Source organism: Miniopterus schreibersii (genome assembly GCF_964146895.1).
Source record: "Miniopterus schreibersii genome assembly, chromosome: 4".
Lineage (NCBI taxonomy): Eukaryota > Metazoa > Chordata > Mammalia > Chiroptera > Miniopteridae > Miniopterus > Miniopterus schreibersii.
The window spans coordinates 17,282,382-17,309,514 of record NC_138105.1 but is presented as its reverse complement, the minus strand read 5'-3'; the positions used below and the strand labels follow the sequence as shown (position 1 = coordinate 17,309,514).

The 27,133-nt window shown below is 56.8% G+C and overlaps 1 protein-coding gene across 2 annotated transcripts; it reads right to left on the bottom strand.

The window, feature by feature from the left end:
• Positions 1-2,808: 2,808 nt before the first annotated feature.
• Positions 2,809-25,996, bottom strand: PCDH1 (protocadherin 1). Of its 2 annotated transcripts, XM_081134797.1 has the most exons (6): positions 25,795-25,932; positions 16,647-17,512; positions 11,327-13,522; positions 6,023-6,242; positions 5,009-5,047; positions 3,796-3,869 (listed from the first exon to the last, which is right to left on the bottom strand). In XM_081134797.1, the coding sequence occupies exons 1-5, from the start codon at positions 25,832-25,834 to the stop codon at positions 5,022-5,024; spliced, it is 3,348 nt and encodes a 1,115-aa protein (XP_080990923.1). In that variant the 5' UTR covers positions 25,835-25,932; the 3' UTR covers positions 3,796-3,869; positions 5,009-5,021. The 2 variants fall into 2 exon arrangements, with proteins under 2 accessions (XP_080990924.1, XP_080990923.1); XM_081134798.1 differs by lacking the exon at positions 5,009-5,047 and having other exon boundaries at positions 2,809-3,869; positions 25,795-25,996.
• Positions 25,997-27,133: the final 1,137 nt, after the last annotated feature.

Genomic DNA, 27,133 nt, shown 5'->3' with positions numbered 1-27,133 from the left:
AAAGTGACAGAAATCATTACAAATCAACGGGATTGTGCTCGCAGCGCCAGGGGAGGGGAGGGGAGGGGACAGGAGGGCGGGGCGGGGGCCCTTCCCGGGAGGAGCGAGGCGGTGGGAAGTGGCACTAACCAAGAGAAACACGACCCCAGTGTGGACACCTGACGCGCCCCAAACCCCCCTCCCCGACCCCACCCCCCAACACACGAGAGAGACACGGCCCCCCTCCCCACTCAGAGAACTGGAGGAGACACAGCCCCCTCCTCCCCACGGGCAGACCCACCCGCCTGGGAAACCCATGGGCGAGACACAGTCCCCCCTCCCAGAGAAGTCCCGCGTGGAGACGCCCCCGAAGAGACTTTCTCATGGCCAACACAAGCCCTCCCGCCGCCAGGAGACAGCCCCCACCCAGGGAAGAAATGGCTCCAGAGGCCAGGTCCCTCAGGAGAGAGAGGTAACCCAGACCCCCTAGGAGAAAAGACAACTCAGAGCTGTCCAGTCTTCCCAAAGTGCTGCAGGTCAGAGACCCCCAGAGCAGAGAAGCTGGGAGGGCCAGGAACACCCCTTCCCAGACATGCTTCAGAGATCACCCCCTTCCCTGGGAAGAGAGATGGCCCAAGACTGGCATGCCTTAAGTACTCCCAGGAATCCTGGGAGGAAAACAGGCTCCCCAGAGAGCCTGGGTAGGGGGGACCCATGCTCCCGTGGTCCCCAGCGGGAATGCATGTCCCCCCAGAGACTCCCAAGGGGAGAGATGGGGACTAGGGAGCCCCCGGAGGTGAGGGATGCTCCAGAGACCCTCCCCCGGGATGTGAGATACACTTCAGGGACCCCAGGAGAGAAATATGTCCCCATATACCCTCCCCCTACCAAGAGACGTGCTCTGAAGTAGGGGGGTGGGGGCCAACTAGGTCCCCTCTAGGAAGACACTGACTGGGTCACACTGGGTTTGAGGGGTCTCCTCTGGCCAAATGTCGCCTATTTGTACATAAAACTGTACGCGACACAAGGCATTGGGGAAGGGCTTCACAGACCTAGGACCAACAGGAGAGGTCCCCAGTGCTGTCACCCATCCCCTGCCCACCTTTGGTTTCACCTCTCAAGTGCCCAGGTGGTGACAGACTCAGCGGGCCCCAACCCCAACCAGGGGGCTCAGGGCTCTGCCTTCGCCTGTGGAAGGGCTCCTTCTCTGTGCTTCTCAGCCCTCCCAGCCAACTGGGCCACCCCTTCCTTCTGGCTTCTCCATTGTGCAAAATGCTTCTCTGCCCTTCTGCCCAGTGCTCAGGGGTCTCCAAGACCAGAGCAGGATGCCCAGGCTACCAGGGGCTTCTTGGGGAGTCCACTGACCCCAGGAATGCCTCCTGTCTGGACCACCCTCCCCACCAAGCAAATGGGCCTCATACAATCTTCTTGCCAGAATCCTGACCTCTAGGACCCAGGAGGCCACTGCCCCACCAGCCAGGCACCCCATGTTACCAACTCCATCACTATTGCACCTGCCCCGTTTGTGCAGGGGGGAGGGGCTGTCTCTTTAATAAGCCCCAGCCCACTTCCTGGGCCTCCCCCAGGGAAAGGAGCCTTTGGCCAACCCCTAGACCTGGATGCTGCCACCCCAGCCCACTCTACCCCCTGCCCTCCACAGAAGGGCTGTGTATGCTAGGGCCACCAGCCTAACAATGCTCTCCTTCCCAGCACTGTTACTCCAAGCCAAGTTAGGGGCAAGGAGCAGAGTATAGGGTGATTCTTCAGCTCCCTCGCCTTTTTGGGGTGGAGGCGGGGTCTCTGGGGTTACAGGAGTCAAGACCCCAGCAACACAGCTCCCAAAGGCACCAGACAACCCAGCAGCCTGTACCCACCCCTCCCACCCTTGGGCCGCCCCCCAAGCTTAGACTAAGTCAAGCAAGGGCCATACCCTGAGTCTCCAGCCTCCCAGCCTGGGCCCCTGGGGCGCTGGAGAGGTATGGGCCAAGGCAGTGGGGGTTTCTGGAAGGAAGAGGGACTGAGGCTTTGAGATGGCCACAGTGGGAGATGGGGGCTCTACAGGATGCCCCTCACACCCTGGCCCCCTGAGGTGAAGAAAGGAATCCCACCTCATCATGGCTGACTGGGCTTCTCTGCCCCCCAATCTCCCTACCCACTCCCCCACGGGACCCCTGACCCTGGGAAAGGGAAGCCCAACTGGAAGAAGGGGGCCAGGAGCCCAGGGTGCCCTGAGGCAGCCCTTCCCACCCCGAGATCAAGGCAATGGTGGTTTTACAGGCTGACAGGTCAGTCATGGCAGGGGCTGGGGGGTGGGGGGCAGGGAGGAAGCAGGGTACAGGTCCCCCTATTGGGGGCAGCAATCAGCTACCCCTTGAGCAAACCTTCCTGCTCCCAACTCACCCAACCAGGCCAGAGGCACAGTCATCCCACCCCTGTCTAGCTGCCCCCCACAGTCTCAGGGCCCCTCTGTGATGCTCATTGGGATGTGGGAGAGCCAGCCTGAGCGGGGATCTCCCCCCAGGGCACAGCGCAACAGTTCCAAAAAAATAGAGATTTGTATTTTTTTTAAAAAAAAATTAAATAAAAGCCCAGCTCTGCTGATAGGCAAATGTTACCCCCATCCCCACCCCCACCCACTAGTTGTTTCCCTGGCCTGCACCCCCATCCCACCATGGCCCAGGGGTATTTACAACATGGAACAATAGAGGCCTGGGGTGGGGGGCACTGTGGCAGGGAGTAGGGGACACAGGGCAGGTCCCCCCCCAGAGGGGTCCCCCAAGACAACACAACATCAACAAGAAAAGTTGCAAATCAGGCAGAAATGGGGACATCATTCCAAGGTCCTTATATACAGACACTGCATGACCAGCAGGGAAGGGGGGGCCCAGGTGGGACACGCATGGGCATGTGGTGGGCAGGTCAGCCCAGGAGCAGTACAGGAAGACAAGGCCTCCGCCCCACTCCCACCCCCATCCCTACCCCACCTTTGGTAACAAAAGCCCTTCCGGGAGCCCCTGGTGGTCAGGAGTTTCCTCTGGGAGTTCCCAGGGAGAGGGGGCTCCCCAGTTCAGCCCTGCTTCAGTGCTGGAATGGGGGCATCCTATCCCCGCCTTGGTCGGCCATGCGGGAAACAATGACTTAAAAGTGTGTTGCCCACCCTTGATTCCACCATCTGCCCAAAGTGAGGGGGTGCTCCCTGGAAGTCAAGGGATGGGAGCCTAGTCACCGCAGAGGAGCTCTCTTGGGCATCAGATGGGGAAGCCCCATAAAGGGGAAGAAGGGGCTCCCTGGGGGCTGGGGGCTGAAGTGAGGGGAGAGGACCTGGACCCTGCATGGGACAAAGGCCAGCGTGGTCATGAGGCCAGTACTCCCCCCCCACTTGGGGCCCTGGCCAGGAATTCCACGCTGGAGGGGTCAGGAGTGGGCCCTGGACTGGGCCCGTCTGGGAGCTCGCCGGCGGCTGGACAAGGGGTTGGCCATGGGCCAGAAGGGGGCTCACAGGTAGATCTCGCGCTTGGCCGTCTGGGCAGATGCCGGTGTGGCTGCGGGTGGGAAGTCCGAGGTCTGGGTCAGGGGGATTTCCTCCAAGGTGGCCGAGTCCTTGCAGGAATCATGGCTACTGTGGGAGAAGGCACTGTAGGAGGGCAGGAGGCGCACGGGGGCCGTTTTGGTGTTCCGGTCTTCCGGGGGGCTGGGGCTGCCGGCGCCCGCAGGCTCCTGCCCTCCTCGGTCCTGGTAAGGCACGAAGGTGGAGAGTTTGAGGGCGCTGCTCTTGGTCCGGCGGCTGGGAGATGACTGGCCAGGCATCCAGCACGTGTCGGAGTGACCAAACTCGCTGCACTCCCGGGTACATGTGCCCGTCATCGCGACATCAGGCAAAGGGCGCAGGTCTACAGGAGACAGCAAGGACGGTCATCAGGTAGTGCGCCCTGCAAAGCTCTGCTCCATGGCCTCCCACTGACACCTCAGAACAGGGGCACACACCCCTTCCTGCCCACTGAGCTGAGGCACACACGCCTTCAAATGGACAGCCCCCCCGCATCCACCACATGCTCTCGCTCTCTCACACACAATCTCTCCTTAAATAAACACATTCCTTCTGCCCTCACCCATCCTCCAGCTCTGCTCGCACACACCCACCAAACCTGCCCTCAGACAGGTGCATGAACACACAGCTCATCTACAAACTCCGCCATCTACCTCCAGACATGCTTAGACACCCAAATCTACCCTCCGATGGGGCAGGTGCCCCCTTCCTCACTTAAGGACTCTCTCTCTCTCCCCCCACCCCCCCCTCATACACAAACACCCACACACCTGCCCTCAGATCAGCACAGGCACACACATCTACACTGGGCATCTCTATCCTCAGACAAAGGGGGGCACATACTTTCGCTTTGAAGGCCCTCAAGCCTCACCAGGTTCCCAGCTGTCCTGGAACCACACCCCACCCCACCCCAGAGCAAGGCCAGGCTTTAAAGCCATGGGGAGGGGACAAGCTTCTGTGCGGGGAATTCACATAGAAGCACACACTCACACACCCACAAGCACACTCATGCAGCCCCTCCCCACCTCACTCCAGCCCCATACACCAACCACCACCCCTGGCCTTGCCCCGGCTCCCTGCCCAGAACACCCACGGGAACAGGAGTTGGCTGCCTGACATCAGCAGTAGCCGGTGTGGTTGCTGGGCAGCAGGGTCTCCATGGGAACGGCTAAGCCATGAGCACTTCCTGTCACAGGCCTTCACTCAGGGACAGTATCAGGTGGTGACCCCACCTCAGGGGATGTGACTGAGCAGCACTGCCTGAGGCAGGGGCTCCCCTGACACCACCCACCTCGGCTTGGCCTCCAGCCAGTGCAAGGTGAGGAGGGGATAGCTCTGTTGTTAACCCTCAGGGCACCAAGGCTCTTCAGCTCAGGGCAGAGTTGGGGGACCCCCAGTGGCACGGAGCAGAGCACGGGCCTTGGGTGGGTGGGGCTGGGTGCTGGGCCAAGTCCCCCAGACCCCAGAGTAGCTCCCACATACCTGGCACTCTGCCTCAGGGCCTGCTCCGACCAGCCGGCTCTGCGCGGGCACAAAAAGGACGAGACGGGCATGAGACAGAGCCTGGAGGGGCAGGGCGGGGGCGGGCACTCAGAGACCTGGGCCTGGGAGCTTAGGCAGGGCCCAGTGCCTCAGGGGTAGGAGAGGACCTTTTTATCTTTTCGGGGGTGCTGGGAGAGTTTGGACTGAGGGAGGGGGGAGACCCAGGGACACCTCCAAGCTAGAGAGTCTTTCCATCCCAAGGGGAGGCTTATTCACTCTGCCCCTCCATAGGCTGCTGTGGATGCCTTCACACACACACACACACACACACACACACACACTACACCACATTCTCAAGCATACCCACCACATAGTCCCACACTGACCTCTGCTCCCGCCAGGACCTCCCTTGTGCCACCACCCTGCAATCCTTCCCTCCCAGACAAGCCTTTCCCTTCCCAGACCTCCCCACTCCCTTTCCTCAGTCAAACCCTGTTCCTTCCCCCAAGGGGATAAAGATACCCTTCTCTGAGATCCTCAAAGCATCCAGGGTACCCTCCCTTTCCTCAAGGCCCTCTGACCCTGTTATGGGACCCTCTTTACCTCAAGGTCCCCTCAAGGTTCCATGTCCACTACCTGAGCCCTCCGGCCACCATTCCCAGGGGTCCTGTCCCCAGGGAGGCAGGATAATGTAGTGCTGAATGCAAGGCCTTTGGAGCGAAAGAAGCCTGGGTTTGAACCCCTCCCAGTGCTCACTTCCTATGTATAGTTGTGGGTAAGTGACTCACCCTCTCTGAGCCTCAGTTTCCTCCACTGTAAAGTGGGCACAATAAAGTTCTCAGGTCAGAGAGCGGCTGTGAAGATTAAAGAAACATAGACCTGAAAGCACTCAGCACAGTGATTACTGCTGAGCATACAATTAGCTCAATAAATGGAGGATATTTCTAAGGTCTCATTGCCATTTCTAGCTTCTGTTTGTTCCTGGGGTGCCCCGACCATGCTGATAACCCTCACCGTTCTCGGGGTGCTCCATCTCTCCTATGCTGCCATCAGGGGTGGTACGCTCATAGTGATCCTCAGGAAGAGCCAGGGGACCAAGTCGGGGCCCTGAGGATGACTTGCTGGATGGCGTCTCAGACTCCTCCAGGCCACTGTCATAGTAGCTGTGCTGGGACGGGTCCTGCAGCTCCTGGGCCTGGCTGGTGGCGGAGAAGGTAACTCGGCGGTGAGGTAACTGCAGGGAGAGAACTTGTCACTGTTGGCCAGCCAGGCTGCCCTATGGGACCCACCACCACACCTGGCCCCAGCCTCAGCCATCCCCAGACCTTCCAGCCCCCCTCAGCAGCAACCAAGAAGAGGCCTAGCCCCCCAGCACAGCACAGCCCCCAGAAGGCACACCCCCTAATTGAGGATTTCCCCTTAATTCTAAGACGGCTCCCAGTACAGCCAAGACCACATACTGAAAGTCCCAACACAGCATAGGCCCCAGTGTCAATATAGCCCCCAGGCCACCACAGTAAGCCTAATCCAGTACAACCACCTGTTACAGCATAGCCTCCCAGTACTGGCACAGCCTCCCTTAATTCCAGAACAGCCAACACCAGAATAGCACAATACCAGCCAAGTCCCGTGGTTCAAGCATAGCTTTTACACACTAGCAAGCCTCCAATTTCTAGTACAGCTCCCTAAAAGCAGTACAGACTCCTAATTCCAAAACAGCTCACCAATACCACAACAGTCCCCTACTTTCCAAACAGCACCCCCCGAACTCCAGCTCCTCACCTGTCTCATTGCTCTGTAACTTCCCATTGCCTCCATCGAAATGAGTTGCCAACCTCTTTCTGATCCTGTTCCTTGGCCTGGTTTGTAATGCTGTAGGCAGCCTCAGGACTCCCTGCTGAGTCCGCTCCCACTCAGCCCCCCTGTCCCCACTTCATTCCCCTCCAGAGAGGCCTGGGAGTGGAAAAAGGTGGGAGGGGAAGGAAAGGGAGCCAGATAGCAAACCAGGGCACCTTGGGGGGTGGGAAAGCAGGACAATGGAAACTCCCTCACTCTCCAGATTAGGAAACAGTATTAACAGTAGAGGGCAGGGCCCAGGAGGACCTGGGCATTGGGGGAGGGGTTTGGCATCCATCAGGAGGTTAGGAAGGCTGTCCTCAAATAGACTCCTTCTAGGAAACAGGAAGGAGTTTCTGGGAAGGGCTGTGGGCTTGGTGGAGCCAGACTTAGAAGCTTGGACTGCGGTGGGGGGAGTGGAAACTGTGACAGGCTGCTCCCAGCCGGCAGTCTTATCTGCCTGCCACAGGTTAACGATCACCCCAGGAACCTGGCAACCTCAGCTTGGCACTTGGCACAACCAGACAGTCACCCAAACACCCACCTAGGACCGCCACCAGTTTTCCTGCCAACCAGAAATTAAGAGTTGTGGAGGGCACAGAGCCAGGGCCCCTGGAGGGCAGCGGTGGGAGCCGCCCAGGCCCAGGGCCTTGCCCATGAGTTTCCAGGCTCCCTCCGATCCTCTAAGACTTTTTCAGTGCTTTGTCTTTCCTCTAAAACCCACAATAGGTTTTCAAGACGGCCAGAACAGGTGGTTCCGGGATTGCAGACCCATCCTCCGGATACCCCACATAATCTCCATCCCATTCCAGGCAGCTGGGGTGGGGGAGGCTGTCAGGACAAGGAGCTCTGGAGCTGATGGGAAGGCAGCCCAGAACTGCCTTCCCATTCTTGGCTCCCACACCGTCTTCAGGAAGAGGCCACCCTTCTTGGGATCCATGTTGTGATTCAAAACACTGAAGGATCTGGGTGATGACAAGACAACAAGGTCCCCAAAATTGACCTGGTCATTTGGGGCTGAGGGGTCATACAGGAGCATCGTCCACCTGGAGTTGGAGTGGACAAGCTCCAGGAGGGGTCTGGGAAGCACTGGGCAGTCTGCTTGTCAGGCGCTTCCCTTTCCTCCCTCTCTGCAGAACCCGCACCTGGTAATCTAAGGCTTCAGTCCTGCACATCACCTGGTAGCTTTTTTTCTGATTCTTTTCTGTAAAATGGAGGGTTGGTTCATCCTCAACACCAAATGTTTCCTTTAATTCTCTACTATTAAATCCTAAAAAGCCTATATCCAAAAACTCTCTCAAACTCTAGCCCTGAAGTTCTGTACACTTGCTGGATATTTCCAGTTGGCCGTCTGTACTGTCCCTTCAGATATGTCTGAAACCAAATTCTTTTTCTTCAATCAGCTTCCGCATGGGCAATGATCTCATCACTATCTGGTCACCCAGACTGAGAGGATGATGTCTATCTACTTGGGATCCTGATAGCTGTCCCCTTGTTCCCCACCCCTACCCCATATTTAATCATCCCTTGAGTCCTATGGGTCTTTTCTCCTTAAGTCCAGCCAAATGCATCCATCCATCATCCCCACTGCCACCATCTTAGCTCAGACCATAGACTTCCAATCCTGTACCTTCCCTCCTACTCCCTTTAAGTCCACCACACACTCCGGTGAACTTTGTAAAACTCAGTTCATCCAAAACTCATGAGCTCTCTGTGGCTCCCATTTCCTCTTAAGAAACTTTTGGCAAGGCACCCGTGTCCTCTACAACCTCTAGTTCTTCCAGTTTCATCCCTCAGCTCTCTCCTACACCCTCTGCTCCAGCCAGAATACTCACTCCCCTTTTTGCCCTCTCCCTGTCCCCAACTTGGTCACACTCACTCCTGACTCAGGACTGGCTCACAGGGTGAAACCTCCTGCCCAACTCCTACTTATTGAGTTTCACATTCTCCTTCCATGAGCCCGCTCCATGTCCTACGCAGGTCTTCCCGCACTGTGCTCCTCAAAGAAAGGGAGAGGGCACTGTGGTCAAATGAATTTGGAAAACCCAGAGTTATAGAGTTTAACAGGTCCCCCCTTTCTTGCAGGCTTCGCAGAGCCTTTAATAGGATGTGATTGTGCAGTTCTTACTGCCAAAACTAACTTGATCATAGAAGCCCTTTTTTATCGCGTAATGGTTAACAGCAGACTCTGGAAGTTGGATTTCATGATGCTTTGTGCTTGAATTCTGACTTCATCACTAACTAGTTATCACTTCTGTAAAATGAGCATTATAATGACTTACGTCACCAAGAGTTACGAGCACTGAATGAGCTAATTCACATAAAGTGCTTAGCGTGGTACATTGCACCTAGTAAAAACTAAAAAAAAAAAAAAGGAAGCAAGTAGTAGCAGAAGTAGTCTTGGGACAAGTTGGGAAAAGTTGTACTTTGGCACTTCTCACTCGACGCTTGATTCTCAATTGCCTCATCTCACTAGTACATCTTGCACAAATGCGACCACTTAGCCTCGGGGTCTAGTGCCATCTGAGCACACAGCAGGAACTCAGCCTTTGTGTTTTGGTGATGACAATGGTGTTGCAGTTTGGTTGAGTCTGAATGTTGGGAGGTTTGCAATGTAGCTCCACCCACGGTTTGGACTGAAGCCAAGTCAGGGACAACCCCTCAGACTCTGGGAAAGAAATGGGATGAAGGAGCTAAAGGAACAGAAGGAAGAGCTGATAGCAGCAAGGTAGGAACAAAAGAGAAAGAATGACTGGTCAGGAGTTGCTGGAGGTCACCCAAGAGATGCTAATTTGTCCGGGAGAAATGAGATAAAACTAGATTTCACATCCCCACGCCCCGCTCCTCCAAAGCCCCCAGGAGTTTTTACTTTGGGGCTACCCCCTAGGACATAGGTGAGTTTGTGGATGGAATCAAAATAGAGAACTGGCGCCTTGGACCTCCTGAGACTGTCTCAAGCCTCTTCAGTTGCCGTGGAGACAGGCTGCCTCTGGCCTCAGAGACTCACCCAGGACCTGAGGTCCCTCACCCAGACTTTAGCCTCCCTCCCCCTAAGGCACAGCTCAGGAATACCCAAGAGAGCAAGAAGTGAGAGATGGAGAGAGAGAGAGTGAGAGCCAGCAACCCAGGTGGCCAGAGCAAGGAGCTGAAGGAAGGGAAGGGAGCCGGCAGGACTGGGATGCCTCTGCCCAGTCAGCAGGGAACACCTTAAAAGTGGAGATACAGTGCAGGTCAATTCAAAGGACTTAAGGATTCCCTCCCCTTTCTCTGGGCCCTCCCTGCGGGCAGCCCAAGATGGTGATCATGGCGGGGACACACAGGGCAGGGCCAGCTAAATTGCTGGGTGTTGAGTGGTATTGGGATAAAGAGGCTGGGAAAGGGACTTGGGAAGATCTTGACCTGAGGGGAGGTGGCTGCTATAATCAAGAGGTTATCTGCCTTCGCCTGAGACAGGCAGGCTGCACTCCACCCCCGCCAGGTGCTCTGGTCTGAGTCCTGTCCGAGACTGCCCAACCTGGGCAGATTGGCAAGGCCAAGCACTAAGGACCTGGGTGCATCCCCACCTGCCCTCTCTTGGTGAAGTGTCATTCCTAAGGAGAAGGCCTCACAAGCGTGGGGTAAAGGGACAGGTTGAAGGCTACCTGGAAGGGCACTTTCCCCAGGACATGGACATGGACATGGGGTAGATAGGAAGACGGTAAATTAAGATAGGGTTGGAGTGGAGGAGCAGCTCTAGGATGTGGGAAGGGGCAGAAAGAAGGGATGGGAAAATTGGGTCAGGACCTAAGAGCAAAGGGCTGTTTCCAGTCTCTCTCAATCCTTCTCTCAGTTCCAGGAAAATAAGAAACCAAAACTCCAAAAATAGAGAACTTTATTGTCAAAGATAAGTGTTTGGGATCGGGGCCGGGAAACTGGGGCCCGGCCCAAGGAACCTGGGGTGGGGAAGAGGGTGACACACAGTACACATAGAAGGCACAAATGGGGAGGCCCCCCCCGACAGAGTCCCCACCCAGTTACCCACCAGGCCCAGGACTCCCATTTCCCTTTAGAGAAGCACCATGGCTGGTCTCAGATGGAGACCCAGGTTTGGAGTAGACTTTTCCACTTCCCTCTCCCCTTCTGCCTCCAAACACCTGCTCACCTGCCCATCAGCCCCCACCTGCAAGACCCAGCAGCTGGTCCAGTGTCCAGGGATTTCACAAGTCACAGGCCTCTCCCAGTGGGGAGGGGACAGGAGGAGATCACACCATCCCTCCATTTTCACTGCCTAACCTTCCATGTCTGGGTGAGGCAACCAGGACCCCAGCATCCCCAGATCTTTGGTCCTACCTCCCACCGCTGGCTTGGGCCAGCACCCCCATGGGCCAGTGAGCACATACGCCCAACACACCTGTTCTGTCACTCCCACACCTCAGTCCAGATGGCCCCGTGGTAGGGGTGGGGTGGGGGCCGGGGTGTGCTGAGCTGCAAGGGCTGGCCTACCTGCTTGCTGGGGTATTTGGGGGGATTGGTGCGGTAGCTGTAGTCGGAGTACTGCTCAGAGCCTGTGGACGTGGTGTCCCCAGTGCCCACGAATGTGTTTGCAGGCGGCAGGTCCTGCACCACTTGGTGCTTCTTGGATGCTGAGGGTGACTGGGGCTGCAGCTGGATAGAAGGCAGTGGGGAGTTAGAGCGGTAGTGGCGGCCCAGGTCAGGGCTGCCTGGTGGGTAGTTGAGGGGCAGGTGGATGCGGGGGCTGTCCCCAGGGGCATCGCTCATCAGGTTGAACTTGAGGGACTTCTGCAGCCCAGCCTCGTCCTCATCTTCCACTGGCTTCACAGGCTTCGGGGACTTGCTCTTCTTGCCCTTGCTTTTGTTTCCCTTGGAGGCTTTGCCGCTGGGCTTGGGGGCATACAGGTCCTTGGTCTCCTTCTTACCAGCCTGGTAGCCACTCTTGGCCTCCCGCTGCCGGCAGTAGCGCACGAGCACCGCCAGGGCGATGAGCAAGGCCACAGCCACCACGCCAGCCACCACGCCAAAGAGGATGTTGCCGCGCTGCTTGGAGCGCTCATATTCTGGATCCCCAGCAATGTCGATGTCCAGTGGCGTATCCAGGCTGTGGCCCAACAGGGTTTCTAGCAGCGTGCGGTTGGACAGGGTCTCATTGACATAAAGGTGGACCAGGGCTGTGCCATAGCGTGGGGGCTTGCCACGGTCACTGACCTTCACCACCAGACGGTGCAGCCCATGGTGGCGCCGCTCAATCTCCTTCTCCAGGGTGATGGCGCCCGAATGTGACCCAATCTGGAACAGTCCGTAAGGGTTGCCACCGGCAATGCTATAGGTCAGCTCAGCATTGATACCAGAGTCAATGTCCTCAGCTGTCACCTGGCTGACCGTCTCGCCAAGACGTGTCTGAGGGGTCAGTAGCCGGTGGGAGGTGTTGGAAGGGGCGGTGATAAAGGGCGCGTTGTCATTCTCATCCAGCACATTGATAGTGACGCCAACGTAAGCTGAGCGAGGTGGGACGCCGCCATCCACCGCCTTCAGCTGGAAGGTGTAGGTGCTTTGCTGCTCCCGATCAAAGCTCAGGCTGGAGAGGATGGTGCCTGTCCCGTTCTGGATAACAAAGTCACCGTTGTCCTGCTCCACTGTGAGCTGCACTCGGGCATTCTCCCCCTTGTCCCCATCAATGACAGTCACCATGCCTACCGGACTCAGTGCTGGCATGTTCTCCATCACCGAGAAGTTATAGCCACTCAGCATAAACTTGGGGTCATTGTCATTGCAGTCCAGCACGTTGACGAGGACGGTGGCTGTGCCCTGGAGGCTGGGGCTGCCCCGGTCGGCTGCCACCACCTTCAACTCGTAGTTTTCCCGCTGTTCCCGATCAAGGGATGTCTTTACCCGGATCTCTCCAGTCTCAGGTGAAATGGTGAAGAGGCCCTTGGCAGCCGGCTCGGGCTCCAGGGAGTAAACCAGCTCAGCATTGGAGCCCGAGTCGGCGTCACTGGCAGTGACCTCAGCCACCACTTCACCTGGCTTGTTGTTTTCCGGGAAGGAGACCTCTGTGACGCTCTGGGTGAAGACAGGTGCATTGTCATTGACATCCACCACTTGCACCTTGAGGGAGTTGGTGCTAGAGAGGGGGGGGTTGCCAGAGTCCACAGCCACAATCTCAATGGTGTAGTCTTTGACTTTCTCGTAGTCGAGGGGGGTGGTGGTCTGCAGGAAGTACTTCTTCTTGCTGTCACTTCCCGTCTCACTGGCCTGACGTAGCTGGAAGGGCACGTCACCTGCTACCACACAGGTGACAGCTGCATTCTCTCCCTCATCTCGGTCAGATACCTGCACCAGGGCCACAGCTGTCTCCTCTGCCACGTCCTCTGAGATGTTAGCCATCCCATCTTGATGGGTCACCAGTCCTATGCCCCGGATCTCAATGGTGGGAGCGTTGTCGTTCATGTCCTTCACAGTCACCACCACCTGGGCACGGGCGCTCTTGGGGTTGGTGCCTCGGTCCTTGGCAAGCACTGAGAAACGCAGGGTACTTAGGTCCTCACGGTCCACGGGGCCCTGCACAGTGATAAGTCCAGTGTTCCTGTCCAGTCGCAAAAGACGCCTCACAACTTCGGGTGCCTGGTGGAACATGTAGTCGATCTCTGCGTTGGCACCTTGGTCTGAGTCATTGGCCTTCACCTACAAAGCAGGGGAGAAAACCAAGGAAAACAGGGATGGGTTAGTCAGAATAGCAAATTAAGGTGCACTCACTGCCCGAGCTGCTTTGGCTCAGTGGTTAGAGCGTCAGCCTGCGGACTGAAGGGTCCCGGGTTCAATTCTGGCCAAGGGCATGTACCTCAGTTGCAGGCTTGATCCCCAGCCCAGGTTGGGGTGCTTGCGGGAGGCAACTAATCGATGTCTCTCTCTCACATCGATGCTTCTCTCTCTCTTTCTCTGCCCTTTCCACTCTCTCTGAAAAGCAACTGTGGAGGGGGGAAGATGCATGCGCTGCCTTTCAAACGAGCACGCAGACATGACTGATCTAACACGGCACCCCTCCCAAAAGCAGCGGGTGTGCTGCCCTTTTCCCAGTGCGGACGCTCTCGCACATACTCCTGATCTAGTTCCTACAGAGCACAGACGCAGCCTGCAACTGCTCCACAGTGCTACAGCAACTACTAGAGAGGGTAGAGTTAAGTTCTACTTATCATTGCCACACTGATCTGCCCAAATACGGGAAGGAGGACCCAACTGTCCAGCCAGTACAGCCCTTCCATCCGATTAAACTGGCCTTCAACCCTTCTGCAGAGCTGGAAAGGTGTGAGCAGTAGAGACGGTGCATGTGGATGACATATGCTCTATGATATGCATGCATACATATATACACGTGATTACGTGTGACTGTGGAAGGTATATGTGTTTGCGCACATGAGTGGAGACTCACATGTCCACCTGGAGGACACAGGTGGGGGGATTTCTTTTGAATGCATCCAGGTAGGTATATGGGTCAGAGGGAGCTGGCCAGGCCACTGTTCTGTCAAACCAGGGAAACCTGTTTCAGCAGCTTCTTCCCCTCCCACTGGGCTGGTGCTGGCTGGGCACCAACTTGAGGAATCCAGCAGAGCCTGCAGCCAGGAGGGAGGGGTTGGTGCAGGCCACAGAGCCTGCTGGCAGCAGGCTGGGCTCCCAGCATCAAACAATGAACCGTCTGTCCCTTTGCATCGGGCACGCCCTCCCATGCCAACACTGACGCACACTCTATACAAACATGGGGGCAACAGGAACCTGGTTGAAACGGCCATGAGGTAGGTACTACAGAATGTGATGACAGGTGGGGTGGGGGAGTAGGGGACAGACACAACTTGGCAGAGCTCTGGGGAGCAGATTAGAAAGGTTCTAGGTTCAAATCTGAGCTCTACCACTTCCCAACTATGTGACCTTGGGCCAATTATTTAATCTCCCCAAGCCTCAGTCTACAAATGTATAAAATGGGGATAACAATAGAACCAATTTTACGGGGATGTGGTGAGAATTAAACACAATAATATGTGCAAGTGGCCAACACTGCCTGGCACATGGCAAGTGCTCCCTAAATAGCACTGATCCCTCTTTTAGTCCATCCATCCAGCCTCCTATCTGTCCATCTCTGAAAATCAGGGCTAACACAGGGCTGGGCACTGCAACTAATGGGCCCTCAAGCCACTGCTAGTCTCTTCTCCTTCCTCCCAGGACTTTTTCGACAGTGGAGACCCCTGGGCATGGATTCCCAGCTACCCTGGTCTCTGCTCACCCCTGTGAGCCAAACTCTCACCTCTCTGAAATCCAAACAGTTTCTCCTCACCCCTCAATCCACACACCCCCATCTTTCTATCTGTCCCCGACATTTTCATTATCATTCCCACTGTCACCCAGTCTCTAATTGGTCACCTGGCTTCTTATCTGCCTCTCTTGACATTTTACCTCCCTTTGTCCGTCTAGGACTCGACTTTGGTCTCTCTTTCCCACTGTTGGTTCTTTCCCACCCTCTCTCTGCTGCCCTGTCTACCTCTCGGCTTGTCTCTGCCCCACTCTGCTGCGTCACCCACTGGGAGGGGTGTTAGCTGCTACACACACATAGGCTATGAAGCCAGACTGTTGGACATGGCCAAGGTGGGATCTGAAAATATAGGCTGGATGATATCAGGCAAGTTTCCTAATCTCTACGAACTGTTTCCCATCTGTAAAATGGGGGTAATGCTTACCTTGTACTGTGGGGATTAAATGATATAATACACATAATGTGTTTAGAGCAGTCCTGGCACCTAGGCTATTATTATTCATCATCCCCGACTGTCTGTCTCCCTTTTCTTTCTCAGTCTCTCTTCTATAGGTTCCAGTCCACCAGCCTCTAAAAAAAGGGTGGAGACTCCTCCCTGTGCCCCACTTCAGGTTGAGGACATAGGATGAAGGCTTTCCTAGGACGGGTAACGGTGTCCAAGGCATGCCAAGCCCTCCTCAGCTCCCTCACATCAAAGACAGACAGCTTCAGCCCATGGGGAAGGAGAAAAGAGCTGGGGCTGGCAGGAGGCCAGGGCTGAGATGACAGTGGGAGATACGCCCACCTGTCTGCAGGGACGCTTTCTCTGCTCTCTCCCAGGCCTGGGCTCTACCAAGCTGCCCAGCCCCTGGGGCAGTTCCCATGGAGAGGGGTGCTGAGAACGTCAGCAGAGGCAACCAAACCCCCCGCTGTGCCAAGCACCCCATATCCATGGGCGCCCGTGCCTAGTGGGGGAAGCTGGCATAAACACATCCGAGTAGTTTTCTAGAATTCTGTGGACACGCCTGGCTAAAATGATCTCATCTGTCAAGGAGGGGGACCAAGTAAAGCTCTGTCCTCCAGCTTTAGCAAAATCTCACATCCAAAGGGCCCCGGTTGGGAAGATACTCTCCTCTCTGGGGAGATTCTACTTGGATAAAAGGTGACTCCCTTGTTCCAGCTCGGCTCACATGCCGGGGTGGGGGGGATCAATTGACTTGGGAGGGGGTTTTACTTCTCAGAGATTTCTCAAAGTTGAATCTGCCTTGGGAATGGGGGAATTACCAGTCACATGCTATGTCACTGTCAACTGAAGTAGCTTGATAGAGGAAAGTAATATCACCTGCTAGGGTGGGGTGGGGCTTGTGGGAAGGTCTCACCCGGCTGGGGCTGGGGCTGGGGCCCAGAGGTCTTGCCACAATATCCTGGCGGTTTTCCCCCTAAGTGAAGGGAATTCTCACCAGCTTAGGGTGGGCTCCCATTTCTAAAGGTGGGTCACCCTGATAGTGAGGTAAAGGAGACTCTCACCTGGATGACCGAGTGGCCTATTGGGCTGTTCTCGGACAGCTCAGCCTCGTAGGACGGTCGCTCAAATTTGGGGGCGTTGTCATTGGTGTCAAGCACAGTGACACGCAGCAGGGCACTGCTGGCCCGTGGGGGGCTGCCACCATCCTGCACCTTGATGGTGAGGTCATAGGAGTCCCAGCGCTCCCGGTCCAGGTTGCCCATCACGATGAGCTGTGGCTGTTTCCCGTCCTGGTCCTCTGCCACCTGCAGTCCAAATAGCTCCTGGGCCTCAGGTCCGGCCTGCAGCTCATAGGACGCCACACCATTGGGGCCAGCATCACGGTCTGAAGCCACTGGGATGGGGAAGAGTGAGCCAATGTTGGTGTTCTCAGGGATGGGCAGCGGGATGACCGGTAAGGCGAAGTTGGGTGTGTTGTCATTGATGTCCTGTACTTCTATCTGGCCCTCGAGCAGCCGGGGACTGCCATTCTGCATGAGGTCCGTGATAGACACCTCGAACTCCAGGATGCAGGGCTCACCAGGGAGCTGGTTTTGGCATTCACGGAGCCCCTCGCGGTCGATGGAGGTCTCGGTGGTGAATATGTCACCTGTCTTGCCATCCACCCGCAGGTACGGGGCGCCTACCTCTAGTTTGTACAGGTGGCCCACGTCTGGAAAACCGTAGTCAGCTGCGAGGCTCCCAATGAGGGTGTTGGGTGGCTGTTCTTCCGGCACCTTGTACACCACCTGGGTGGCGTGGCCTGGGGATGGAGCCAGCAGGAGTAGCAGCAGTGCCAGCAGCAAGAGGGGCATCGGCAACCGTTGCCCCCCAGGGCCTGGGCTGGGCCTCAGGGGCCCCATCCTGGCAGGCTCCAGAATCAGGAGGGCTGCAAGGGGAAGAGGCAAAACAGGCAGTCAGCTAAGAGGAGGAATTTGGCCCTGCCGGCTGGCCAGAGCCAGCCCCTCCCTCTCCCTCTCCCACCTACACACTACTCTCCAATAAGGAGAGCTCAGCTCAGCACAGAACCCTGATTCCAGACCCCAGAACCCTGAGTCTCACCCACACCACAGCTGGGTGTAGCAGTGGTGTCTGCCCCAGCTGGAGGAGCCGGTAAGGGACCTGGAACAGGTCTAGAGCAGTTCCCGCCCATGGAACGCCCTGACCCACCTGACTCTCCCTCCTTCCCGCCCTGCTCTCTACTCAGTGCTTTGCCCAACACCGCCTTCTCACCAGCATCCTGCCTTAGTCACCCATGGTAATTACCCTGATACTGAGATAGAGAGAGACGGCTAGTGGAAGGGTGAGGCCTCAAGCCCCCCCCCCAACACAGTAAGAGACACACAGGCACCCCTTACTCCCCAGACCCTGGATCATTACTGCCCACACTGAGGGCCACTCATTGGCTGGAGGGGATGACATCTCGTTTCTCTCCCGAGATGCCAAGTCAGTGTATGTGTATGAGGTATGTCATCTCAAATCCATGTCTGACAAAAATCACCCACTCCCATGAAGGGCCAACTTGAACTGGGCACCAATCAAGGCCTGAAAACAGTTAAGAGCTGAGGAGTAAGTGTTAGCCCTCCCCAAACTGCCTCCCCAAGACACACAGGCCCCTGAGTACCCACGCGTGGGTACACATACAGTTCCCAGGGTTCCTCCCCTTCCCTGTCTGCCTGCCGCTGGGGGGGTGGGAGGGAAGACGCCACAGATGTCTGGAAGATAGTAAAGGTCAAGATTGGGGTCAGGGCTGTGGTTTGAACTGACTAGCCCTGGAATTGGAACTGGAAGCTGCCCTGGCCTGTCCTTAGCGACAGGGAGCCCAGCAGGTCTAACTGGGACAGAGGTGCCAATGACACCACCAGCCTTTCCCTGATCACACCCCCCTCCCCTGCTCTCAGTCTCTCAATAAGAACATCTGGCTTTATTTGATCCCGGTCCTGGCAAACATCTGGTCTCTATTTCACACCTGGCCCCTCCCCACCTTAACAGGGCCAGTCCCATCTCTCCCTGCTCACCCCCAAATCCTTCCAATCAGTCCTGTATTCCTTAGCCAACTGCAAGCGGCACCCCCACCACAATGACCCATTTCTTCAGCCTATCTCCCCCCAGCTTGAGGCATCTGCAGACCCCAGCCAGACCTGCCAGCCACTGTTACAGTCTTGACTCTCTTCTCCTCTCCAACAAAACCAAGGCCAGCCCCTCTAGTCAAATCCAAAGTCTTTGGCCCAGCATTTTCAGCAAAGGGCTCAGGTTCAATCTCTTTTCCCCACTTGCACCCGGAATACCTGCCCCACATTTGGAAATCCTATCCCAGGCTCTATGACAGACCACACTCACCCCACTGAAGGCAGGCTTTGGTGCACCAGGAATCCTCCCCAGGTTTCTCCACCCCACAATGGCCTCTCCTGCCTCCAACTCACAGCTGCTTATTGTCTGCCCCAATCCCTCAGCAATGAATCACTGCTACCTGGGACACCACAGCAGTGATTCATTGCTAAGGGATCGGGGCAGTATTGTGCACCTATTCCTGAGTCCTCCACCTCTCCAGGCAAACACCAAACATCCTGAAGGAAGGGACAGGTCTCCCTGCATTCACTCTCCAGGTCCCACCCATGCTCCTTCACAAATCTGAGTACTCTCTAGCTGCACTTACAATGTGCCAAGCCTTGTCCTGGGTACTGGGACACAGCAGCAAACAGGACAGATGCAATCTGCTGTCATGGATCCGTCAGTGGTTCTAACTCAGTGGCCACTTGTCAGTTTTGTGTGGTTGTACCCATTTGGCACATGTAAGGCAGCAGCAGGGTGGAGAAGAGCAGGGACTGTGACATTGAACAGTCTCAGGCAAACCCCAGCTGCTCACTTCCTGACTACATGAGCTGGAGAAAATGATTTAGAGCCTCAGTTTCCTGATCTATAAAATGGGAATCACACTACCTATTTCCTAGGGAGTTTGAAATCATGTGGGCTAAATGCCTAGTAACAGTGAGCATTCAACAAATGCCCCCTAGTCCAGCCAGGCATGGCTCAGAGGTTGAGCACTGACTTAGGATCCAGGAGATCGTGGTTTGATTCCCAGTCAGGGCACATGCCTGGGTTGCCGGCTCGAGCCCCAGTCGGGGGCATGCAGGAGGCAGCCGATCAATGACTCTCTCATCATTCATGTTTCTATCTCCCTCCCTCTCCCTTCCTCTCTCTGAAATCAATAAAGATATATTTTTAAGAAAAACAAAAACAACAACAAGTGCCCCTAAAAGCACAATTGTAGTTACGTAGTTGTTTGGGAAATAAACTGTATTGTTTGTCTTTCCTACAAGACTGAGAAGAGAGCAGGAGAGCCTCTGCTTTGTTTACTCCTAAAGCCTCAAGATCCCACCTTGAATGGGAATACAGTAGGCACTCAGTAAGGGCTCCTGAATGACTGATTATTTTAGCTCCCAGGCTTAACTTGTCCTGGCACTTTTGGTGTGGTCCTTGATAGTTTTCTTGCCCAGTTCCCCTACTGAGAACCTGCTGGGGTCAAATTTAATTTTTCTCTGGTTATGTCCATAGTAGACTCTCAGCAAATGCTCACTGAACATACAGATTCCTTACACAAGTTAAACACTTCACTTCCTCGCCATGGCCTACCCAAAGCCCAGCCCCTCCCTGGTCACTTCTCAGAATGTGCTTAAAGTATGTGAGATCATTATCAGATTAGTGTGTGCTTGTTCCCAACGACAATCTTAATGTCTTCAAAAGAAGGAGGAATTTCCCTGCCCTCCCTAGGCTTCCATTCTGGAAGAGACAGAAAATTATCAAACAAACTGTTATACAATGTAAAAAAAAGAATTTATATGATGTTCCATTTGGATTTACTCTCCACCCATTTTCCCTTTACCTTCATGGACCAGACACAGGGCTTATCTGACCACCATGCCCAAACCCAAACACACCTGTCTCCAAAGAACCTCATTCCCCTCTGGGCACCTTATTCTGCCTCACCCCCACTCCCACCCCACCCCCACTCCCACCCCCACAGTGCACACACAACGGGATCACTGTGCACACCAATTCCATGCATAAGTCTTGACAGGGTTGGGGTTACAAGGGAATTACCCTAAACGTGACAAAGAGGAGAAATAAGGCAGTGATTCGTTGCCTCCACTCACGCTCTTCAGATCAAGGATTCTTACACTTTTTGGGTCACATTCCACCTTTATGAATGTTATGAATCTATGCTTCAGATTTTTCCAAGAAAAATGAATGCTCACAAATTTTAGCTACAAATTCAGAGGTCCATGGTTTGGCAGAGTTAGGGTGACTTTGATTTGTAGCTTGGGTTTCCTTCCCCATCTCAAGGTCACAACCTGGGGGTCTAACCCCTCTGGCCTCCCAGCAGTACAATTCTCTCTCTCACTCTTAAAAGATCCCTTGCCAATCAGCAGAGGAGCCAGGAAGGGATCATGGTATTCAACTTTTGAGCTGGAAAGAGAACCACAAAGGAATATCTAAGGCAAGGAAGGTAGGGGGGGAGCAGGGGAGTTCCTGAGACTTACAAAGAATATGGGGGGGATGGGGTTGGGGAGGGTACCCAGAGTAGAGGCTAGAGTTGAAGAGGGTTTAGGCCCTTGAAGCACCTGGAGAGGTCCTTTAAAATGAGGATTTTTCTGGCCCCACCCTTAGGAATTCTGATTCCAGAAAAAGGACCTGGAGAAATCTCCCTGCAGCAGAAAGCAATGGCCCTGAACTTCTGGAATCAACTTTGAGATACACTAAATCCTAGGAGTTCAGTAGTGCGAACTCTGTCATCACCGCTTTTATCCTCGTCTTGCCTGTCATCACCAGGACCCAGTTAACCCTCCCTGATATTTTACTGCATTTACATATATTATTTCATCTAATCCTCCCAACCCTCCCCACACAGCTCCCCACACAGCTCCCCACAGCACAGATGATAAAATTGAGGCTCAAAAAGAATGATTAATTGTCTTAGAATTGAGAAGTAGTCACAGAAGTAGAAAGTGGAAGTCAGGGTTTGAGAAAGACGATGCCTCTTCCTATCTCAGAGACTGAGGGAAAGGTGGATGGGGGAGGGGAAGTCAACAGAAATCACCCACCAGGCTAGAATATGTTTGCTATGTACCCCCACCCCAACACACACACACACCCCATCCCTGGGCTGCCAAATCTGCCAGGCAAGGAGGGAAACAGAAAGAGAGAGCCTAGGGTTCAAGGCCTGAAGAACCCCAGGCCTCCCAGGCTGCTTCAGGGACCCTAGGGATGTAGGGAGATTCAGAGCAGCCACGAACAGCAGTGAGGCAGCCCTTCCTTACCCCTGCTCCCACCATCCCTGAACTTTGGCCCAGTGGTTAGTTATTGGGAGTCATTAGAACCCAACGGCAGCCTTTGAAACGGTTAGTGCCTTATCTGCCCCTCCCCAAGCCCTGGCTGCCTTCCTGGCAGGGTTGTCCCACCTCGGCCCAGTGACATGGGCAGCCAGGACCCTGAGAAACCAGATCCTCAGCAGGGATACTGACTCGTCCTTCTTAGGTCTAAAGAATACAATGAGATGAAGCAGAGTCCAGGGAAGGTCAAAGAAAAACAGTATCTGTGTCAACATCTGGGAAGGGAGGAGAGCAGAGGTGAGGGTTCACCTGGAAACGTCATTTCCAGCCACCTCGGGATCAGGGTCCACTTCCTGCTGAATGCTGAGGCCACAGAGGAAACACAGAGGTAGCTATCAATATCCCAGTGACCAGGTCAGCCCTGGATCCTGCAGTCCCCACCCCTGCACTGTTACACAACAGGCACCAACACGGAGCACAAGACATCAAGGGACTAAGTGAATGTCTGGGCGAGGAGGGTAAGTAAGCAGGGCTGTGTGGGGTGGAGCTGTTCAGAGGCCTCCCACAGTGAACAAGTGCCAGCCAACCCTCAGCTCCTCTCCCTTCTCTTCCACAACCTTCTATTAACTTTTGCAGGGCTTCCAGGCACCTGCATTCTTCAACCAGAGTGTCAGGGTTCAAACCATTGCTCCACCACTTCCTAGCTGTGTGACCTTGGCCAAGTGACTTCACCTTTCTGAACCCATTCCCACACTGTGAAATGGAAATAATACATCCTGCCTCTTGAAGTTATTTGAGAGGAATTAATGAGTAAGGGCTGATGCATCAAGGTCTATTACATTATAACGGATACATAAACATGCATGTGTGCATATGTTCTTATCACTGACTAGAGCACTTTATTCCCAGCATCAGGCATATAGTAGGTACTCATTGGTTCAATAAATAGACAAATCAATCCCCTGCCAGTTGGGAAGACCTATGAAGACAAGGGTGGTATGTATATTACTACTGTACTGCATGCTCACCAACCACCATGGGCCCTGGCAGACAGGTGCTCCACACATTGCTGAAAGAATCTCCCTGCAGCACCGACTATCCTTGCTCGTGGCAGGGGCAGCCCTCACCCTGCAGCAGAAGGGCCTCCTCCATTTCCTCTCCCCCAGCCTTGATTCCCACTCAGCCACACCCCCACCCTTGCAGGCCCTCTTCTGGCCCTTCCATCCCACTCTTCCCAGCAGTTAGCTCACTCCCTCTATCTGAGCAGCTACAGCAGCAGCTCCTCTGCCAAGAGGACGCCAGACCAACATGACACCCCTTTTTCAGCCGATCCCGTTTGGAATCGGGGATTGGGTGCGGGGAAGCAGGAAAGCCAGACCTGCTCCCCTGCCACACTGTCCCCGGCATCTCTGGAGGTCTTTCTCACCCCTCTCCCATCAGTTCCACCCCATGCCCTGGTCTAGTTGTAATTAGAAATTTCAATCTTTCCAGATACCACGTCAAGAAAGTAACACCCTGCCCCTCCCCTGACACACACCCAGGCCTCTGGGCTGTCACAAACACCTGCTGGGTGCCCTCTTTCCTGGCAGTAAGGCTAGGGTTGGCCCAGAGCAGGTAATGGAAAGCTCCCTGAGTCTCCCGGCACCACGTCCTGGACTCTGCGGGCCAGGGCACCCTCTGCCTGCACCGCGGTGGTCAGCCGGCGCTCCCCGCACACACCCAGGGCGCGGGGCGTCTCCTTCCAGCCAACACAGGAGTGTTGAGAGTGGGGGAGAGGGGGTGATGGCGACAGTTCCTCCACCATCCTCGGGATCGGGCGGCTCCACCCCCACCCCGGCGGCGCCGGGCCTCGGGGAGCTCCAGGCGAGTTGGAGGCACCGCGCGGTGAGAACGCGCCATGGCCAAAGGGCCCCTTGCGCCCCCCGCCCCAGGGGCCGCCGCGGGGAATCGCCCCTCCGCATCTCCGGCCTCGGGTCCCCCGCAAGCCCGCGTCTGCCGGAGCCACGCAGCGGGCTCCGGGAGGGGGCGGGAGGGATCTGGCGCCGGAATCACAAAGCCGCGAGCCAGGCCCGGAGGGGACGTTCTCACAAAACGACCCTCTCACGGCGGGCGGAAAAGGGGTCTTTGCCCCCGCGTGCAATCCTCAAAGACCTCAACGCCGCCCCGACTATTTCCTGCTAGCAGGAACAGTCGCCGACCACTCCTGGGGAAACTGAGGCCAGAAGTCTGGGCTGGCGAGGACAGCTGGGGGGAAGGGGGTGCGGGTTCATCTCACCTACCAATTTTGCTCCTGCCCGCGCCGCGATCTCCCTTCTGGCCCCGGGGCCTTGCAAGGCGCACGGGACTCGGGCCTGCGGCCCGGAGCCGGCGGAGGCGGCGCCCAGGTGCGAGAGGGGAACAGGTGTGCTGGGGACCCAGGTGGCTCCGGGAACGCGGCTACGCGGCCCAGGGAGGGTCGCAGGCACCTCGCCAGGCTCGAGCCCTCTGCGAATGGGCCCAGGGCTCCGGAGCCCCGGGAAGGCGGGATGGCGCGGCCAGCCAGGTCCAGCTGGTTCCGGGAACACCCCGCCGGCCCTGCCCCGAGTGGGGGTGGGGAGGCGCCGGGGGGAAGTCGGCCCCGCCGGCCTCCGGGTTCCCGCTGGGCGGATATTTACAACAACAATGTGATTACGGAGAAGGGGCCTTGGGGGCTCGCAGGGTGGCCCCGGCTTCCCCGGACGGAATCCGGCCTCCGAAGGAGAGGGACAGAGTGTGTGTGTGTGTGTGTGTGTGTGTGTGTGTGTGTGTGTGTGTGTGTGTGTGTGTGTGTGTGTACGCTGCACGGTGTAATGTGACACTGTCGGTGCGAGGTGTGTGAGACACCCACAGATAAGACGTGTGAAACTGTGGGTTTCGTGTTTGTGACCGTGAGGCGCCGCTGCAGGTGCCTGACCGCGCCGGGGTGTGTGCCCTCCAGGCGTGCGCCGAGACGCCGGGGTGTGCGTTTATGTGGGTGCAGTCGAGGGGTGCAAGCCGACCTGTGATGTGTACCTGTGCCTGGCCGAGGGGGCGGTAACGTAATGTGTGTTAGGGTGTGCTCCTTAAAGGAATATGTGTGTGTGCGTGTGCGAAGCCAGGTTTTGCGTGTTCATCTGGAGAACCGCGGCCGTGAGACTCTTACACGAGGGCACAGGATTGTGTTTGTGTCCGAATGTCACACCGGCTGTTTTCCGCCGCTCCGTATGGTCACGGGCTGCGTGTCCCCGCGGCTGAACTCGCCGGCACTGAGGCGGTTTCCGAGCCGGCGCCGGTGCCCAGCGGGCGCGGGTGTGCGGGCGGGTGTCTGTGCGCACGTATGAACGGATGTACGTCTGCGTGTACATATGTCCGCGGTCTGGTCCTCAGGGTGCCCGCGGGGAGCTGGAAGTGCCTGAGCGAGCAGCGCTGGCTGCCCAACAAGTGTGTGTGTGCGTCGTGAATGAGGGTCCTTGCTGTTTCGTCCTCGGGGAGCCCCCGCAAACTGAGGGCTGCGTTCCCCCAAACCATCTCCATCCCGCGCGCTCCTAGAGTCTCCTATTCCCGCGGCTCCAAGCGAGCATGGGTGCGGGACGCCGAAGCTGGGGTCCGGTTCTGAACCCCCTCTCCCCGCTCGGCTTCTCGCCGCGGACCCTGGAGGCCAGGGTGCCCCGGCCGCAATCCCCACCCCGAGCTCCCAGCCTCTCCCACCTCTGTCCCTGCACGCTGAGGACCGGCAGGGCCCCCTTGGCCTCAGCTCGGGTGAGCGCCCCTCCCGCAGCTCCCGCCGACCATGGCCGCTCCGGGCCGGGAGCCACCGCCACCGCGGCCGCCGCCGGATCCTTACCCGCCTCGGGGCAGCGCCGGCAGCGGGCCTTGCAGTCCATGAGCCACCACCGGCCCCGGCCCGGGCTGCGGCTCCGCACGGCTCGAGCTGGCGCTGCGGTTCAGGCTCCGGCTCCGGCTCCGGCTCCCGCTCCGGCTCCGGCTCCGGCGGGCTGTGGGCGCAGCAGCCCCGGCGGCTCCGCGTCCGCGCCGCGCTCCCGCTCCCCGAGTGTGAGGCGGCAGCGGCGGCGGCGGCAGCAGCGGAGCCAGCAGCCAGCAGAGCGCACAGCCGTCCCGCCCCCTCCCTCCTCCCCCTCCAGGCTCGCCCGCCCGCCTCCCGCCCGCCTCCCCGTCCCCCCCACCCCGGCCGGGAGGTGGAGCTCCGGACCGCTCTGGTCCCACTGGGAGGGGACCCCGAGCGCCGCTCCCCAAAGCCAGGATCCCCCTTTGCTATCTTCCTACTAGCCGGGGCCCGGATACACAGGCCGTCCCCCTCCCTGGCTTTTCACTTTACACTTATCCTACCCGAGCCCCCATCTGGGACCCCTCCCGAATTCCCTTCCTAACCTCACTCCAGCACCTGTCCCTATCCTGTCCCCCGGGAAGTCGAGGCAGAGGAAGTGTCTCCCCTAGTGCCTTCTTCCAGGGCCATCTGCACCTCCAGATCCATCCTGTTCCCGCCAGGACCCCCAGATCACCCCCAGTGGCCCTCCCTTCCCACTGCGCTCGGGGCAAGTCCACCCCTCCCCCTCTGGCCGAAGCCGCAGAGCGGTCAGCCTCGGTGGCCGCCGCTAACCGTGGAGGTGGGGCTGTGGAGGTGGAGGGTAATGGGACCCAGGGCCTCCTCTAGAATGAGAAAGGGGGAGATATGCAAATGTGAGAACGAGGCGACGCGCCCGAGTGGGGCTTTTTGAGGGTCCCCCAATCACCTGCCCTCAGGGTGGCAGGGAGCTGTGGTCCCACACATTTACTAGTGACATACACACATTCACACAGAGTCACACGCGTCCCTGCCCCGCGAGGCCGCGCAGTGTCACATGCCCTCGCAGTGCCGCACGTTCCCTGTCACACTCACACTCACCGAGTCACACACAGTGTCACACGCAGTGTCTTACACATTTGGATACTCTTGTTTCCCTCGCCCAGCTCTGGCTCTCTGGCGCCATCTAGAGGTCTCGGAGCAGCTTGGGAACTCCCTTCTTTCAGGGTTTGGTACCGCAGGCTCCCTAGTGCCCCAGTTCGATATGACCTCCCGCCTTTCGCCACCTAGACGCACACGCAAGGCGTTCTAGGTCAGAAGAACGAGGAAGGCTGTTCCTGGCAAGGCCTGGCGCTGGGTGTGGAAAGACCTGTTATGGGAT